Source organism: Lagopus muta, chromosome 6 (genome assembly GCF_023343835.1).
Source record: "Lagopus muta isolate bLagMut1 chromosome 6, bLagMut1 primary, whole genome shotgun sequence".
Lineage (NCBI taxonomy): Eukaryota > Metazoa > Chordata > Aves > Galliformes > Phasianidae > Lagopus > Lagopus muta.
The window spans coordinates 42,704,579-42,724,465 of NC_064438.1; the positions used below are offsets into that span (position 1 = coordinate 42,704,579).

General features: G+C 35.6%; 1 protein-coding gene across 2 annotated transcripts in view; it reads right to left on the reverse strand.

Annotated features, from left to right (window-relative positions):
* Positions 1-4,808: 4,808 nt before the first annotated feature.
* Positions 4,809-19,887, reverse strand: part of GALC (galactosylceramidase) — a 37,273-nt gene continuing 22,194 nt past the window's right edge. For both annotated transcript variants that reach the window (XM_048948536.1, XM_048948538.1), the window contains exons 8-17: positions 18,583-18,738; positions 16,387-16,511; positions 15,283-15,410; positions 14,791-14,880; positions 13,655-13,744; positions 12,442-12,586; positions 11,391-11,571; positions 8,744-8,907; positions 7,293-7,369; positions 4,809-5,635 (exon numbers count right to left, since the gene is read on the reverse strand). In XM_048948536.1, coding sequence (XP_048804493.1) covers positions 5,492-5,635; positions 7,293-7,369; positions 8,744-8,907; positions 11,391-11,571; positions 12,442-12,586; positions 13,655-13,744; positions 14,791-14,880; positions 15,283-15,410; positions 16,387-16,511; positions 18,583-18,738 — 1,300 coding nt within the window. In that variant the 3' untranslated portion in view covers positions 4,809-5,491. The remainder of the gene's footprint in view (positions 5,636-7,292; positions 7,370-8,743; positions 8,908-11,390; positions 11,572-12,441; positions 12,587-13,654; positions 13,745-14,790; positions 14,881-15,282; positions 15,411-16,386; positions 16,512-18,582; positions 18,739-19,887) is intronic.

Sequence of the window (19,887 nt, forward strand, 5' to 3'; positions counted from 1 at the left end):
TAGCTGCCCTGAACTCATCCAGACAGCTACTTTTTTTTCCCTTGTAATTACACTGCCATCTAGTGCTTCTGGCACAAAATGCAACTCCTCTCTTCGCGAACTTGTAAAAAAAGATTAAAAAGTTCTAAGGCTCATGTCAAATATCAATTTTTCATTTGAAAATCTATCTTTGTGATACTGCTATAGATTTTTCACAGCATAGATCCGACTTGCTGTAATGAGGTTTTTTTTGTAGCCTGAAGTATGAGCTCACCATCCTGACTGCCTTGGCCGCAGGATGCTTTCAAATCTCATGTCAGTCACACTCAATGAACTGAAATAGCATTGCTGTTTATCTGGTTTGGGTTAGGATTAAGAGACTTTTCACAGGGAATTAGGTCTCAGGAGGAAAAGGAGCAGCTACAGTCAAGGAGCAACGTGAACAGTGTTCATTAGCTTCATGAATGCAGTGTTTGAAAAAAGATGACCACTGATTCAGCAAGCAAACTAGGCCTTTAGTTTTCCTTTCATGTCATTTTACTTTTTTTTTTTTTTTTTTTTTTTTTTTTAAAGTAAGAATTACATCAGTTTCCTCCATGAAAAGAGAGTGCCTAGAGGTTTGCATTTCCATGAGCACATTAGGTACTCCAGCATTTTATAGATGCATTAGAACAACTCTCATCTCATGTCATGATATATACAGAAACTGTGGAAGCTCTACATCACTCCCACTGCATTCACACAGTTTTTTCCAACCTACCCTATTCATCTCCATTCTACTGGTCTTATTTTCTCCAAAAGATTTTTTTGTAGGCAGAGGCAGTTTTTGATGCTGTGTCCAGGTTTCAGCTCCCTTACTGCATCACTTCTGTTTTTCTATACTGTGAGACTGTTGGACAGAGGAAGTGCTAGACACCCATGTACTACTGATGGTACATGGCATCAGGAGAGTACCCTCAGAGGACAAACCAGACATCAGACAGCAACATGCCCTTGCAGCCCAGGAAACCCACCATACCCTGGGCTTCCAAAGAACCGTGGCCAACAGGGCAAAGGAGAAGATCCTGCCCCTCTGCTCTGTGCTGGTGAGACATCACCTGGAGTACTACATCCAGATGTGGAGTACATCGAGAGACATGGACCTGAATGCTTCATTCCTGGAGACATTAGAAGTCAGACTGAATGGGGTTCTGAGAACCCTGAGCTGTAGGTACCCCTGGTTGTTGCAGAGGAGTTGGACTACATGAGTTTTAACAGTCCCTTCCAATTTAAGCAATTCTGATTCTATAATTTACCTTCTTGCTCTTAATGCAAAGCAGGTATGAGGATTTAAATTGCAAGATCCCAGTGTTTCTTGAAAATGGTATCAGCGTGTATAATTAGTTAATAAGATTTGCTTTTCTAGAAACAAACTATTTGATTTTCCATAGGCACTTTTTTTTTTTTTTTAAATGAGAAACAATAAGGAAGCTACCTGTACTTCTCACCAAAAAATGAACAAAGAAATTCAAACTAAATAAGGACATTTTCTTCAATTACTTGGAAATGTGAAGAGTTGTGGTTTTTTTTTTTTTTTTAAGATAATCCTTATGGTGGTAATTACTTCATCTTAGATCAAAGGTTCCCAGACCTGGGCTGCACCACATTAACTGAGAGTACTGGGCTCTATTTTCTGTTGACAACTGTATTTCACTGAGCCATCCTCTCTTATAGTTGAGCATTTTGAGATGCATTCATGAAGAGCTAAAAATCAAAATGACTGTTTTCCTGATCTAAGTGCTTACACTCAAACACTGAACACGAACAGAAAAGACATTTTAAAAATAAAAAAAATTACCACTCTAACACTTCTAGACTAATTTGATCTCCAGTTTCCAGAGATATGCCTCAGCTTAACCTAGGGCATGCAAAAGAAGTAAAGAAGAGGTTTAATGCAATAATTACAAAGTTACTTTTGTCCTCCAGGAAATGAGATTCTGAAGGACTGTGATCATAGTGGTTTGTGATTACCAAATAGTGGTGTTGAATGGTAAGAAGAAGCCTAAAGGGCACAGAAAAGACACCCAAGGCACTTAAATTAAATATCAGATAAGACTCGCATAATAAGTTCAGTTGTTTTCAACTCACCATTCCAAATTCAGAACTAGAAATTTACTTTTGATGCAGTGAGAACAAGATGAGGCTGCAAAATGAATGCTCGTGAGTAGCCTAAAGAAAAACAGTGCTGTTTTGCAGAAATTTAAAAACCCCAACAATGTTGTTTGTAGGAACTAACCTAAAAGTCACATGGCAGAGAATAAGGGACAGAATCAATTTTAATGCAGCACTATGTAATCGAAGTGGTAACTCCAGTAATGCTTTCTTACTGGAGAGACATCTTTCACCAACAGAAGCAGAAAACAGCATTTCCAGAGCAATTCATGTCCATTGGCATGATAGCCAGGAAAATGTGTCTAGCATCATGGAATTTCTCCTCCCCTTTTAAAGTTGAATCCAGAAGTTTGAGGCCTGGAGAGTGGAGTAAAAAATAATTAAAAAAACTGAAGCTAGACCCAAAAGGTTACTCAAGGTAAAAAAAAAAAAAAATTCTCATGTAAACTTCAGTATATACCTGAATTGCACTACCTGCTTCCACACTTGTAAAAAGACTGTCAGCTTAAGCTCACAAGACTTCAGTACTCAGCAGTTTTGTACAAATGACCCTTAAGTACAGTTTAATCCCTTTAAATAAATGCAAAGGGAAAAAAAAAAGAAAAAAAATATACACAAAAACCATCATAATAAAGAGAAGCAGAATGTATACTGAGCACTATAAATAATGTTCATATCAACAGCAAAAGTCCTGATTTTATGATATTTGTTAACAAGGATTGTTTGGCATTTGAAAAATTGTTCCAATCCAGTTAACATAGGGGCAATCATCTTTACTAGGAATCACAATGATAAAAACTGGCAGCTTTCTTGCTGGAGGACATCATGATCCATTAACAAAAGCAGTCACCACAAATAAAGGGGTTTTAAATGCTTTATTTGTCCATTTGAAATGATTAGTATTTATAATCAACAACATAAATCTACCCCTCAGTGAAAGACCTGACAGCTTGTTACTGGCAAGGATATTACAGCCTGCTGAAGGGTGAAGAATTACACACAAGAGTGAACAACATTATATCACTATTAGATCCCTTATTCTCTTCATAAAACAGTTTAATCCTCTAACATTAATAAGTTAAGATTAGAAAAAATAATCAATATTTTCAGTGACAAAATACATTGTGCTTAGTACACAATATGACAGTAGTTTATTACATTAGTGCATTAAAGGGTAGTAAAAAAGACCAACTGGACAACTCCTTTGGATAAACTGCATCTTTGCTAACCTCTCTTATACGACACTGCTTGCAGCCCACACAAGCTAACATGAACTCTTTAAGAAACGTGCTACTAGGAAAAATCATCACAGCTGAAACAAGTTTATTCTGAGAACTTATTCTTCTGTATTCATATTACTTGAATATAAGGACCTTAAGTTAAATTCCTTCACATCTGGATCCCAGTGACATCCCTTCTGAAATCAAGCAAATAATGAACAGATTTGCACCCACACTGTGACTATCAAAATGCAACAACTGGAAAGCTGGCTTTCATTTTTTACACAGTTAAATAAACAGTTAATATTTGAAAGTCCTCTACAAGAGTTTTAAAGTTCAGTCATTTAGATCATTCTTCAAGGTTACTGCTTGTGTGAAATCTGCACTTATGAATGATTCATAACCAATTAATAGTGGTATCAGTGTTAATTGTTGAAAGAAATAAAACACTCATCTCTACTTAGGAAATTGAGATCTCTCCAAAACTTGACTTGGAAGATAACCTTCTTAAAAAAAGTCTAGTAATAATTTGTGTTGCATTAACTCTACCTTAGCTGAAAATATCAAAGAGCAAAGTCAATCCTCACTGAAATTAGCTTTCAGAATAAAATGGATCAGAGTAATATTTAGTATAAGTTGAAGTATATTGCAAATCTGTTTCTCAAAGATGAGATAATGCATGCTACAGAGAGCCTCATACAAATATTAGTGCCCCATCACACCTCCAGAACTTCTTGTTCGCCAGTTAGAAAAAGGATGCAGACATGGGATACATTTTGTTATGGAATAGACATCATTTTCATTCAAAAATGACCAACAGAAAAATTCAGAAGCCAACTCATGAAGACAGCGTTTGCTATCTCACTACAATCTGGATGGTTTTTTTTGATAGCACAGTAACTTCAAAAAACAGCGAAGTAGCAACAAAAGAGAATCCCTCTTTTCTGAAGGATCCAGAATTCAATCTGAACTTTACTCCATGCAGCCTAGGAGTAGGGATACTGTTGGACAGTAGTGCAGCCTGATACACCAAGCAATTCCATCTGTATCCATCTGCTGTCACCTTATGATTAGACTTCAAGGACTTAAGATACATATATTTTTCATTTCCTTTTATGCAAGGACATGATAGTACCCATACCTTCTCTGTGCTACAAAAACAACCATCTGAGTAACATTTTTATATACTTCAATTTCCGCTCAAAGTTTTAGATCTATCACAAACGAGAGAAGGATGCTCAAGCTTCTAAAAGACAGTTTTTCCACATTTAGCCTGGCATAAATTAAGTACCCAGGACCCATTTTTTATTCTTGTACAATGCAAAACAAAAATAAACCACCAAAACAAACAAACAAAACCCAAACAACAACAACAAAAAACATCATTCCATAAAGGCTATCAATAATTAATTGATTATTAATCTTTTAATCTATTTCAACCCTTTTTTTCTTTTTTAAAAAAGGAGGTAGTTGAAACTTAAGGCACATCCTGCATTGCCTAATCACCCATAAGAGATTTCCCTTCTGCTCAAAAGAAATATTTATAAGGCTAGAGATAAATGTTGGAAGTTGTAATCAAACACACCTTTAGCATTGTAATGTTTGAGACTCAGACTGTAGCATAAATAGACGAAACATTGTTTTTCTTAATACAGGAAAAAACAGGTTCTTCATCCAAATGAAATCTGAAAGTAATTATAGTACAGCTGCATGGGGCCAGTAGATCATTAGGCTTATTGGTATTTAATTCTTACAGTGAAAGGAATGGACACAGTCACGTTAGTGTTAAAAAAAAAAAAAGCAGCTTGAGAGGCACTTATCTTCTGTTAACTTTCAAATTTGGCTTGAAAATGAGATAGGAAGTTAAGATCTGATCATTTTTGAATAAAAGGATTTATGATTTTGTTTTCATCGTTACCTTGAACTAAAATTTACCCCCAGAATTCTAAGAGTAAAAATTCCATAGCAACCAGGGGATGAAACTTACACTGGTAACTAGTAATGTAAAGCTTTATAAAATAACAGGGTGAGAATTCAGATTCTTTGCCAACAGATCAGTGTCAGTGTTAAGCTGTCCCCAAAGTTTGAGCTGACTCTTCTTCAAAGTATGATGATGACATTCTCCAAATGCAAAAGCTACCTCATCTAGCTTCAACATGGAAGTTGTCAAACTGCGCAAACTCAAACGAGCGAGTTCCAATAGCAGCCCAGCCATTACTTGGTTGAGAAATGGTGACGTTCTCCCAGAGCGGATAACCATTTAACAGTCCTGAGGCAGAAGTGCCCTGGCAGAAAAAAGGGAAAGAGTTTGTTTTGTGAAATCCAGTGATCAAGTGTATTCACACCAAGACAATCTGTATGGCAGACGAGGCAAGTCAAAAAGATGTCCAGGGAATTTTCAACTACACTTCATATGCTTTCCATGCAGAGGCGCTTCAAAATATTGCTCATCCAGTGCCTATCAGCTCTGTGAAACAGATCTAACAGGCTTTTATATAGTGTATATAAAAGATTTATCTTTCCCAAACTCTCAGCTTGCAAACTCAGTGCAGAATCTCAAAGGTAAACTGTTTTTCCTCTTGCATCTGTATCATATTCCTTCAAATGCTCACCTGTTTTGAGGTGTTTAACAAAAGTAGAACTACCTGGAACTACAAACAGTTCTATTCCATGACACACCTGGCATTAATTCTGCAGAATTAGACATAGGTCAAAATAAAAGAATTATGTATTTTAGTCATCAAACCAAGGAGAGAAAGGGATTTAGGAACTTTTAAGTAGAATGTTACCATTAATGTTCAGAACAGTTAAAATTTATCTTGCCAATATTAAATTGAAGGGGGGGAACATTCTAGTTTACCTGTACTGAATCTATAAAAATTACAAATATATGTAAAAACAGACTGTTTTTCAAAAAGCCTCCTCTACAGTTCTTTTATTACATCAAAGGCATTTTTGGTACATGCAACTCTATAGCATCATGATTTGAAGACCAACATCATTGTTTTCTGTTTTAGATAATTTACACTCATTTTTAGTACTCCGTTCAGGCTAGCAAGTCTCAAACTTCATTTTACAGATAGCAATTACTGTCATAAGTGTGGCTATACAAACATTTGTGAATGCCTCAGATAAAAGCATTCCTTTGTCTATCAATACAAAAGCAGAAAAAGCAAAAAAACACCAAGCCAAACAGCTTCTAATGTTCATAGACAGTTTATCTGTTAGAGACTTAGCACAGAATTTTACAGAGTTTGTTACAGTACAAGATATCTTCAGAGGGGATTTAAGCTTCCCAATTATTTTACATCTCTTGCAGTTGCAAAGGTTGTATTAGCCAAGGGGGTTAGGCACCCAGCTGAGGAATTTAAAGCCCTTTATTTGCAACAATGTCATGTCCAGATAAATTGCACAGGTATATTTAAAGTTTGGTATCACTCTTCTCACTATGATAAAAAAATGCAGAAACACCACACGAAGATCCCACACTTTGAGTAGGCTTCTAATCAACAATAGGCCATTTTTCACATCAAAACAATGCCCACGCTTTCTCAGCACAGGAAAGCAAAATGGCAGTTCATTCAAGTTCCCTAGATCCAAGTCCTTAAGAGGCATCATACACAGGGCCTTAACATGCAAAGATAATTGGAGTCAGACTTATAAAACAGTTAAGTAGTTCACCAAGAATCTTCAGAACAGGTAGCCAGGTCATAATCATTCTTTTCCAGTTACTTTCTATACCCTCTCCATTTTCTCAAGATCTCTTCAAAAATACAGGAAATAGAATGAGTGGTATTTTAGTCTTTGTTTATATTAAAAATATATATCAATGTTTTATACAGGATCACCTCATGCAAACAGTAAAATAGCATGCTTTTGTCTAAACCATTTAGGAATGGAATTTTCATAGCAGATTTTCCAGCTTCTTGACCATGCTCTTACCTGGATGTTGAGAGTAAGTGTGTGCCAAGCATTATGTCGGACACCAGAAAGCCCTTTCATTAATATTTCTTCTCCAGCTGCAAAACATGCTCTAGGTTAGCAAAGTGTCATTTAACTTTTGCTTAGACTGCCAGATAGCATCAAGCTAGCAAAAGGAAAGCATTTCATTTTCAGACATGTTCAGGACCACCATCTTACTACAGAGGTGTAGTTTACTGTTCTGTTAGGAGCTTTTTTCCCCACTGAAGATTTCATCTTTTGGGAGTACAGGTTAACCAAGTGTGACAGTAGCTAGCACACCACTTACTCTACTAAACTTTTTTTATGTATTAGAAGATTTTAAATTCAGAGGTTTTGAGATGCCACAATGTAACATTGTTTAGTTCTAGTCAAAATTTAATCAAAGCTAAAATCAGGAGAGAGACTCGGGGAAAAAACACAAAACAACTAAGCACTAGAAGAAGAATCTTCAATTATTCAGTTGGCAGTTTCAGCTGCGAGGTAATTTACCACACAGACACCTTCTTAGAAAAATATAAAGATGATGAAAAATAGCTATGGAGGAAAAAAATACCTTATGGCCTAACAAGCATGCCCATCTGAAATAATGAAGTCATTAATCACATTCCCCTCATTTCAGCACGGAAAAAAGTTATTTTCTACTAGGCAATGCTGACATGTCTCAAGAAATAAACAGTGCAGTTCATTCTAAACCCAAGTGTATGCATGTATATACAATAAATATATATATTTATTACACCCAGGTGAAACTTAAGTTGTTGTGGATTTAAACATGAGGTTCCCCTGGAATCAGTGTGTTAAGAGAAGGTAATAGAATTCCCAAGCTACACGTACTCTGCCTACCCATAGAGAAGAAGTAGAAAATGAGCAGGGATCTTACCAAGACTTATACATATCTAAAGAGAGCATTAAGAGGCTGGGGCCATGTTGTTTTTTCGTGGTGCCCAGGGACAGAACAAGGGAGAAATTGGCACAAACCAGAATGTAGAAAGTTTCACACGAACGAGGAAAAACTTTACTTCAAGGGTTACAGAGCACTGGGACAGGCTGCCCAGAGCAGTTGTAGAGTCTCCTCTTAAGATATTCAAAACCCTCCTGGACATTTTCCTGTGAAACCTGCTCTAGGGAGCCTCTTAGCAGGAGAGTTGGACTAAATGATCTCCCGAGGTCCCTTCTAACCCCTACAGCTCTGTGATTCTGGAAATATTTGAAAGGATGGATATCCAGAAAGCTGAGAATGAGAAGTAGAGCAGCCAGTAACCTTCAGATGATCTAGCCATATACAAAATGCAACCACTGTTACAGCACAATGAATCAAATTCATAGTGATTGCAGCTGAGTAACAAAACCAGAATGTTCATCATTTCTATCAAGGCTATCAGTGCAATACGTCCATCTATCAGCATCCAGTTTAGGAAAGGGCTTCTTACCTAGGTCACCAGTGACTCTGTAGGTGCCATCTGCATAAACCCAGAAGAAAACTCCTTTGGTACGACGAACATATATCCCACCATTGTCTACTCTTCCAGCAATGAACACACCCCCATCAAGTGGCTTTTCTATGTAGATGTCACAAGTGACTGTCAGATTTACCCTGTAAGAGAAACAGTGTGTTTTAACAGGCTGAAATTATTTGATTTTTTTCCTGAGGTAATACTTCATCTCAACTGTAAAGTACCACGTTATACATTTAATTACAACTGTTAAGGAAAATAACCTACCATCAGGCAAAGAAATACCAGAATAATTTGATAGCACTTAGAAAATTTACTTAATACCCCTCCACTCCTCAGACTGCAGTACAAGCCTCTCACAAGTAAAAATTAACCAATCCTATTAATGCTTGCTCAAGAAATTCAGTACCTACATTCCTTATCTTAAGTTACTTGTGATGAACTGTTGCTAGTATGGATAGTCAAAAGGTCATATATAAAGAAAGTTTCCAACTATACATAGGTTTTGTTTTTTTAAATGTGTGAAAAACTCCTGTATAAACTCAGCTTACAGATAAATCAATAATATGTATTTATGGTAGTCTTCTCCTCCATCTCTTGCATCAGAATTGAATAAGATTTTTTCTTACTGCTTAAGCATCAGTTTATTGGATACATTTTCATTAGACAAGTCATTTAAGACCTTTCTTATCTTCCTTTGTATTAAACACAAGACTCCCACATTTTTCACAATATTATAATGACACTGGGAGCAAAGCGTATTAAATATCAATAATTACAGCATGCAGCTAGGTTTGAACCTAGCTTCATGCTTCATCAGAGCAAAACAAAAAATTTCAAGAGTAGCTACATAAACTTTCACAAAATTAAAATCCGAATTAAAACCAACTAAACTCTTGAGTGAAATCAAAGAATTGCTATTGATAACTGAAATGAAAACATCTCAGAAATCCAGAGCAAATTTAGTTTAATATTTTTATATTGTGCATTAGTAGTTGAAAACATGTACCCAAGGAAAGATCAGGCAAACTGGACCTGAACTTGAAAACTTTCCTTATAAAAGTTAAGAGGTGAGTAAAGCTTCAATAATCAGTTGAATATTCAAGAAACAAGCTTTATTTTGAAAAGACACTAATCCAGAAAAAAAATAGAACCAAAATGAAGTGGGAAGTTTCTGGAGATTTCACTGCAGTTATTTAAGTGTACTATCTGTTACACAGATCATGAGATATGACTGGCTCAATGAGGGGAAGCTGGTTATAGGGGAAAACACGAAGCTTTAATACAGGACTGCAAAAGTACACATCTAGAAACTCAAAAACAACCTTCAGCTACAAGACAGTGGTGTGCTTATAGGCTTCAAAGCAAAATGATTCAATAACTTGTCAAGGCCAGAAATAAGAATCATAATACATGTTCTAAAAAAGCATCATTGATCTGATAACAGTGAAAAAAAACAGACAAAACAGTTATTTGATACGTTCTCTAAAAAGAATTAAAGTCTCTTCCAAGTCATAAAAAAATTAATCAAACTTAATGCTTAAGTTTATTAATTACTGTTACTAAGCCAATTATTCAACAGGTTCTTATCCAAATACTTTTTAAATTTATATATTATGCTAAGATCATAGAATCACCAAGGTTGGAAAAGACCTAAAAGATCATCCTGTCCAACCATTCACCTATTCCCAATAGCTCCCACTAAACCATGTCCCTCAACACAACATCCAGCCTTTCCTTGAACACCCCCAGGCTCGGTGATTCCACCACCTCCCTGGGCAGTCCATTCCAGTGCCTGACCACCCTTTCTGAAAAGTAATACTTCCTCATGTCCAGCCTGAATCTCCCCTGCCATAGCTTGAAAGATATACTGCTTCATTCAAAATTATCACCACTATAGCTCCTAGAATGAATGATAACTGTACTCTAGTAAATCTTTGCTACATCTACTCAAGAATACAACTGTTCTAAGCAGTAGGTAAATTAAATATACACAATTCTAGGAACTGCTCAGAAGATGGCAGTCTGCAACAAATATAACAGAATTAACTCCCAAACTACCACAACATGAGATAGATCAAATTAGTAATGATCAAGCAACAATTCAAAATCAAGTAAAATATATTGAATCAACTTTTTGTCTCCTTTAAAAACAGTGGGGGAAAAAAAAAAAAAATCTGTGCACACTTCAAAATTCAGATCCTGCTTTTTTGTTAGTGCTATTTTAACTTAGTCTTTCTAGTGAGCCATCTCACATAATTATTCCCAAAAGTAGCTTGAACAAATGTGCCCCATAGGAGTCTAAGAAATCTTTTCCCAAGGCAGTGGACCACTAGGAGATGAAACGAAATCTTCATCTTTGGATGTTTTGAAGACTTGTTTAAATAAGGTCTTGTTGATCTGACCTTTTAATAGTGATGGTAATAGCACCACACAGGGCTCAAGAACTTAAGTCCCTTTAATCATCATTTCTACATGACTACAGACTGTTTGAAGGTAAAAAAACATTCAGTGCAGGAGAAATATAGAGAAATAAGAGAAATGAAAAAGACCAACAAATAATAATTCAAACTATTAAGGACACCATTTCCTCAGCTGTCAACAAAAAGTAGTATTTACATACCACTGAAAGTTTCCTATGATGCTGATTGTCTGGTCTGCATCAGAAACCCAAGTGATGGGTCGCTGAATCACCACCTGTCGGAGTGTGAAAACATGATCTCCTGGGTCAGAGCCATTTACGAAGTACTCAAACACACCCGTCTGATCTGCAAAATTTGGAGCTTCGCTGAAAGGTGGATTACCTGTTCAGAGAATAAAATGTCAGCACCAAAACATTTATTTTTCTTTTGTGGACCTTGATGTCAGAGATTTCCTCTGAAGCTACCCTCCAGGCTTCTGCCTTATTGTATTAAAGTAGTCTTTTATAGTAGAAAAATATGCAAAATCAAGTTTTAGAAGTTAGAAGCAGGAACATTTTTGTAAATATACAAAGTTTCTTTTTTTTTTTTTTTTCCTTTTAATGTAATCGTGGAATTGTTTGGGCTGGAGTTTGAGCTGGAAGTGACCTTTTAAAGGTCATCTAGTCAAGCTGCCCTGCAAAAAAAACAAGGACACTTACAGCTAGAACAGGTTGCGCAGAGCCTGGTCCAACCTGACTTTGAGGATCTCCAGGTTTCTTGGTATCCAGTCTAAATCTTCCCTCTCTTAGTTTGAAACCATTTCTCCAAATCCTGTCACCACAGATCACGATAAAGAGTCTGTCTCTTTCCTTGTAATAGACCTCCTTTAAATACTGAAAGGCTGCTATCAGGTCTCCAGAGACAATCTCTCTTCAAGGCTGAAGAGCCCCAGCTCTCTCAGCCTATCCTCAAAGGGGAGGTGTTCAATTCTTTTTACATTCCCTTAAAAAAGTAGTTCACTACATTCGAGATATAACTTCGCATCAAGAATTTTAAAACTGTAGCAGTCACTTAGTTAAGAGCTAGAATAAAATTAGCTGTCTTGGAACTGAGGTATACATACACAAATTATCAGAGAAAAATAATGAAACATTCAAATTACTTCATGTATTCTACATCAGATGACTCAAATACCACAGCTGTTATGGCCTTTCTACAGTGAGATTATATCTGTATGAGAATTAAGCTTTTGATAAGAGATTTCTGACTTACGAATATTAAAGTCATCTTTGTAATTTGAAGGAAAGGGTTGAGGTGGTGGAGGCTCTGGGCAGCTACACTTCCGTCCTGTCTTAAGTGTAGTTAAAGTATAGACTTCATCCACATCTAGGTCCAAAGAAAAACTTCCCCTCCAGATCTGGAATTAAAAGAAAGTTCAAGTCGCAAAAATCAAATTGCAACATAAAAAAAATCCAAGCTTCTGAGTTCAAGGATATCCTCTAAAGTTCAATTTAAGGCAAAAATTGCCTCAACATCTAATACCCTCAAGTTTTTACTGTTTCCAGGTAAGTTTGTATACAGCTAGTAAAACTTTAGTCAAAGAGAGCTAATAAAGCACGCCTGAAGTATACAGTTAAAGCATAGAAGTGCAGCAGTCCCAGGAATGGGGGAAAACATACACCTGAAACTACAGAGAGTATACTAGAATACTCCTTCGCGGGCAAGATTTAAGTCACAGTACATACAATGCTCTGTTTTTGAGAAATGGTGCTTTAACAGAAATCAGTTTGTGTTGAATATCCTGCATTCTCACATTCTCATATTTAGGGTAGTACAAAAAAAAAAACTCAAAGGTTCTCTTCTAAAAAATATTTATTATAAACGCACCCAGTGAGCACATAATTCCCAAAGTCTTGGAAAAGAATACAGGTAGAGAGGCCAGAAAGTTGGAAGGTTATAACCTTTAGGCCACATAAATACTATAGATATCATCCTGCAAATCCTTCTGTAGCAGGAACAAAATTGCTAAACCTGACTACTTTTAACACTCAGAGTATAAGTTAGCATAAGCACAACAAACAACGCTGAGGTACACTATGCAAACATTTCACTGTAATTCAAATGTATAGGTTGAAAATGTAGTAAAGTGGGCCCAAAAACTGAAAAAAGGACATCCACAGTCCTCATTATCACACTAGAACCAATTAAATCATTACTCTCAAAGCACATACCTATTGAAATGCTGCAATGTTTCAGACCTACAAAACAATTTGTACTACCAGCCTAATGAACGCTTATCTTCATGAATTCACACTGAAGACCATAAAGCTTCTCTGAAAAGTTACCTTAGATTATTTTGATGTGTGGGATTTATTTATTTCTTACTTTGCAAATATTTTGTAAATTGAAGTAATTTTATTTTAATTTTATTTTGCAATACCAATTCAAAGAAGTTACAATAGAGTATTAAAACTAATCAACTTACCTTTACAGGATGAAGTTGCTCAAAAAGACTAGAGTTTGCAGATTCAAAACCAAGCCTAGAGTGCCACACCTGAAGAGTTTTCAGGAAATACTACAACGAAACATAGCATTAAATTAAAAAAGAAACCAACACAACAACAATTTTACTTTGGCTTTGAAAACTATCAGTGTCTAACTTTTGTTATTTTAGAATTGCTGACCTCATCAGCAGCCACCAATTAACTCAGATAGCCATTACAAACCTTACCTTTTCTTAACTATGCAAGGGCTGATTCAAAAGTAATGCTTCCTACTATATTACACTGGCCCACTGATGCTTGCTGAATGCTTATGGGTACACCAAACAGTTGATGTGAGCACAGTGAGGTGGTGGATGGTACATTTCAGCAGCAGCAACATGAAAGACAAGTCACCCAGAGAACCATGCAGATTATTACAAGCACAGCATGAAATCTGTTGATCACAGCTGATAGAAATGTATAGCTAATGGTGATGACTACGTTGCAAAATAGTGTTCTGAAGCTGAGAATTTGCTCTATTGAGTTGTGTTCTGTTGTCGTGCTCTTTGTTTTGTATGTTGTGGTTTCCATGGAAATAAATAGGAGACTTTACTTTCAGAGCAATCTACATATATCAGTAAGCTATTATCCTAATAACACAGTAATACTACTAATATGAACAGAATATTCTAATACAAAACATGGAGATTTTTCAGAATATCTTTTGCTGGGACAGAACAACAAAACCTGTGTCATATAGTCAGCTGCATCACCTAGTTGCTTTCCCTGGAAAGCAACTAGGTCACGACCATGCCAGCCAAACTGTATCAGCACTTCAGAGCAGTAGCTGCAGAATAAATCCTAATGACAAACCAAATTGTATCTCTGTTCCAGCAACTTTTTTCTTCAATATACACAAATATATTGGAAGGTAGTAATAATACAAATTCAGTTTTGACATTGTGTCTTATGGTAAAAAGCAAAGAAGAACATTTAAAAGTTCAGCAGGCATATAACCTCTAGCACAGGAGATGAACAATTCTGGTATCTTAACATCTTGTCATAGTTTGTGTGTACACACAAGATGCAGTGCAATTCACATTACAGAAGAGACCAAATGTATTTAATGCCTACTTACAAAAGACCCTCTGAGGTAGAAAGTTGCTCGCTGAGGTGAAACTCGGAAGTGAGGCAGTGGAGGTCTGATACATTTAGAGTGATTGTGTGTCTGAAGAAAGGAAAGAACGAAAGGAATATACATTACTGGAATCTATCAGATGACAGTGTTCAAGAAAAACATAGTACTAACTATAAAAAGCAACACAGGATTAATTTGTAAATATTTATTTCACTATCTTAATGATGATTACTATTGCACAAACTATAATATTTTTAACTCAGCTTTAAAAAAAAAAACACAGTTTCAATCTCTCACATAGAGTGTCATCAAATAAGTTTGTGATATAATGATTATACAATGTTTAGATAGAAAAAAAGTACTTCTGGTGGTCTCAGTAATGAAGCTACAGAAGCATTATAGAGGATATTTACAGACATGGCATAAATTGAAGCAGGCACTTTGTAACAAAATATTTCCTTTATTTATTCTACTTCTGTTGATGTACATTACCATAGTTTCAATTATTATTGTAAGGTTTCCTAGGCCGTCTGTCAGAGCTACAAAGCTTCCACCTCCTTCTAAGTGTCCATCCACCTGCAAGTAGGACCATCCTGGTTGTGTAAATTGTGTTGTGTGCGCTGAGATGGAACAGAAAATCATAAGAAAGTAATTAAATCTTAATAAAGATAACTATAATTTAATATATGAAAATTCCCAAAATGAAGTAACGGGATTTCAAAGCAAATTCTACCTATATGAAAGCTTATAAAATTAAACCAAAACACATTTTAAAACATCTGTTCTGTGGCAGAGAAAACAATCAAGTTAGAAAAAGTACAGAAGAGCTTTTCCTCCAGGAATAATCAACTACATGAGGTAGGGGTTTTTTTCAGCATAAGTAACTGCCAAGTATATGACATTATAATAAGCGTATGACTAAGCAACATGGAAAAAAGAAAACCAGCTCAGGTATTCCAAACTTTTCAGATGACATTATAGCCATTTTTTTTCCTAATGCTGGGCAACTAGCAGAAGTATAAATATTTAGACATTTGCCTCCATCTTCCTTAATGGCATAGTATATGCCATCTGCTCTGTGGCAAAGACAGTAAAGACTACAGAAGAACTACGGAGTAGCCACCCTGTTTTCAGACAACACAGAATAAAAGTATTTCCATTTTCTTACGTGCAAAGAAATGATGAATTACAGAGGCCAAGAACCTCAAGTAGTACAAGACTATATATGTTCTTCATTCTATTTTCTCAAATTGAAAGGTATCAGATATCTAATTTAGGATAAAATAAAAAAGTGAAGCAAAAAGAACTAGGGAAGTACACTAACCTCTACAGGCACTTCAGAACAAAATAGTTTAATAGTGATAGCTGTAAAAAGCAGCAGTTCATTTCTGCATATAACCTAATGGTCAAATTTGCCTCCTTTTAGATCTTTCTGCTTCCTATTGAAATAAGCAATTAAATTCTTTAAAGAGTTTATAAGACATTCCATGAAGCTTCAGTGTTTTTGTACCACTTCAATGTGGTACAAAAAATAACACACACAGAAAAAAGACTCTCACAATACTGTTATGGAAACTTTTTTTTTTTTTTTTAAACCTGTAATCCAAATAGGTGCTTCTACTTTATAGTGGCCACTCCATGGTTCTTGTGCTGTCATCAAACCGCATCGACCAAAGGGCAATTCTTCATAATAACTTGCCACTAAGTTCCATGCAATAGTTCTGGAAAAAAAAAAAAAGAAAGGTTTGTTTTGCTTATTATTAATATGGATAGCATTAGATCAAGTTAAAACAAGAATTTACTGTTTTTTTCCTCCAACACACAGTGAAAAAACAGCTTCCTAGCTCACAGTAAAAAATATAATAAAATAAAATAAAGAAGTATTTCAACACAAAAAGAATTTTCCCAGTTAAAAGGTGAGAGAATACAAACAAGCCCTTCCAGAGCCCCCTCCAAAAAAAGCAAAATGATGGTAAATCCACAGCAGAGACAAAAAGAATCAGTTTCCAGAGTTGAGAACTTCATTAAAAAACAACAACAACAACAAAAAACCAATACATCCTCTGGCTGTATCACCATTAAAAGCTGCACATTAAAGAAAATGTGCACCTGAGGATTAAAGACTCCATTCATACTTCCTAACCAAATCAGTAGGGAGAAAAAAAGTAAAAGTTCTGATGCTTCACAATTTTTTTTTTTATTAGCTTTGTGATTGGTGGTGATCTTTTGATGGGCTTGCATTTATTTGCTTTTTAAGCACCAGTGAGAAACATTAACAGTCTTTTCTGCACACATAAATAAAGAATGTAATATAACCCTAACCAGCCATCTTCCAGGATTTATTTTGAGAATTTATTGGGACACTGACACAGTCAATTCTTCTTAGGTCTTCTGATTTGTTCTTCAAAGCAATCTCATGCTAGGACCTTAAAGTCTGCACAGCCATAGGTATGCAAATACAGTTTATGAAAGGAGTTCTATAGGAAACAAAAACTGGCATGAAATAACGCATTTGTACACAGATGAGCACAAAAGGCTCATGTTCTGAAGTTATTACCTAAGACTTATCTATCACAGGATATATGCATTTCAGGAAAGATTATAAATTCCTCTAAAAATGTGCTCAGAAAAAAACCCTCAACAAGATTTTCAACTCAGCAGCTTCCTCAAGATAAAGTTCTGCAAAAATTCAATATAAAACAACCACAATGGAAGGAACTCAAACTTCAAGGAAAGGAGGTTTATATTTTTGCTAATAAATAAATTCATTTCATTAGGAAGAGCTGATTTTCAGTAAAAAGCTGAAATGAAAGCAGTATTGAATTTACAGACTTTGATCTTTTTGATAATAATTTCTGAATATATGATCTGGTTACCACATTGCTAATCAAATGGGGCTTATATAATTGCAAAGGGCTCGTAAAAAGAAGAGAACAGGAATAAGGCAGAAATAACCCCACAGATACTAAAGGAGTGATAGGAATTCACATAGCCAATATGTTAAAACTTTAAATTTGCTCAAAACAAGATTCACAGAAGATAGTCAACTTGAATTTCCCTTTATGAGCATGCAGGTGCTTGCTGCTGTGCTTTGTTTCAAGTATTTCAGGTAAAAACATTTATCTTTATTAACCCAAAATGAAGTTACATAAAAGCTAAAAGCCTTGCAAGTGATTTTGCCTAAATATTGATGCTTTCATTTTTAGCTTTTCACTGAAAACAAAGTATGTGTCCTATTCTAAAACTGATTTACCTAATTTCCCAATAACTTTCTTCCATATTTCAATTTGGCAAGAAAACATACAGAAGATAATAAGGGCATCAAAAGATTACAGCAAATTTTAGAATGGATCCTCAGAAAGATGTTGTACAGAAAACAACAGATAATAAAATCCTTACACCTATTACCTTTAACTAAAGACAAATAACTGCTAGAGACCCTGAGAAATATTCAGCTAGGTTAACTTCATTGTTATTTTCCTCCTGGGTTTTCATGTTAGTTCTTCTTAAGAAGAATTACTTTGAAAAGTATCATCAGAAACTAAAAGATCTGAACTCAGTTGTATAGGCCCACATGAAACTGTAACTCAGAAATGCCTTACAGCTGCCACAAAATTTTTTCTCCAAGTGGTTAAGTACAGTAGTCTTCACATCTCAGACTATCTGAATTCAGACTGACGGAGAAAAGAGTTTATCTACAGTCTTAACATAGCAGATGGATGTGTTACGTGGTACTTTAGATAATCCTTACAAATGAAGTCCTAAAAGCTATCAGCAATGCACAATACTTACGAGGTCATGTTTCCATTCACGTAGTTTTGGTTTAGGATCCGAGCCCAACAGCCTGCACCTACATCATCGTTGAAAGTACTATAATCTTCCGAAGCCCACAGTTTCTTCTGAGTCAGTAAGGCATTTGGCACTGTTTTTGTCCCAGGATAGTGAGCCCTACACAATATTTTAAAAAGAAAGAGCACTTATCACAAAAAGAAAATTCATTGCTGCTGTTTGTATTTCCAGGCTTAATTGCTCTCCTCCAAAGTGAAAGTTAAAAACAAACTTGCTTTAGAATAATTCTAATAGAAAACTTGTACTACCACAGCTTGCTGCATTCCCATCAGTTCAAGATTACTTCTTTTAAAACATATCAGCCTAAGTAAACCTAGGCTTAAATACGTCATTCAATAGCTGCAGCTTGCTGAAGTAAAGCTTTATCTTGAAATTGACCTTGTGACCTTGGTAGCATATTACAGTTACTGTTGGATAACTTGTAAAAGTATCTTAGCCAAACTTTTAAATAATTATAAATTAACAGTAAGATACAGCACAGGAGATTACAAACACTGCTGCATTTAAATCTTAGCAGCTAAACGTGAACTTGGCTCTTCTTGCACACATTTCTAATAAGCTCAGGTTTCAAGAACGCATGCTGAGTGGACCGTAAGAGCTAAGAGGTGTAAACTGAAAACAAATGAAACATAATGAAAGCTAGTTTTCTGCACAAGACCCTCCTTAGTATGAGCACAGATACCTTCTCCCACATAAGGACTACTGGTCATATTCAATCACAACACTGATTCAATGGGGCAAATTATTCTGGCCGAAATAAAATCTCTTAAAACACTTGCAGAAATCCATCATTCCTCTCGGTTTGGGCCCACTGAACACACTAAATACATGCTAAAACTTTAAATACAAGCTAAGTTTGGTTTTTTTTTTGTTTGTTTGTTTTCTTTTTTTACTAATGGGCTAAAACTTGACAAATTTAATTAATTCATGAGTCAGGAATAAATAATAAAAGATAATAGAGGTATTTCTATGGTTGATGGCTGGTTTCAATTATTTTCCCCTCTATTCAAAAACAGGCAATTTCCCAGAGTTGTAGTCATCTGTACTTAGCTTCACTAGTGGTAACATAACATACAGTAGAGACTTCAGCTATATCCTTGTCTCTGCTGTGCAGGATGGCATACATTTTCCCTTTGGCTTGGAAGCACAAGTAATACCTTAGTACTGAGCGAAGGTTTTTGTAATGGCATGAAGCTAGCAAAGACAATGCAAAGAAGGAATAGATCTGCATTTCTACACTTTATGTCC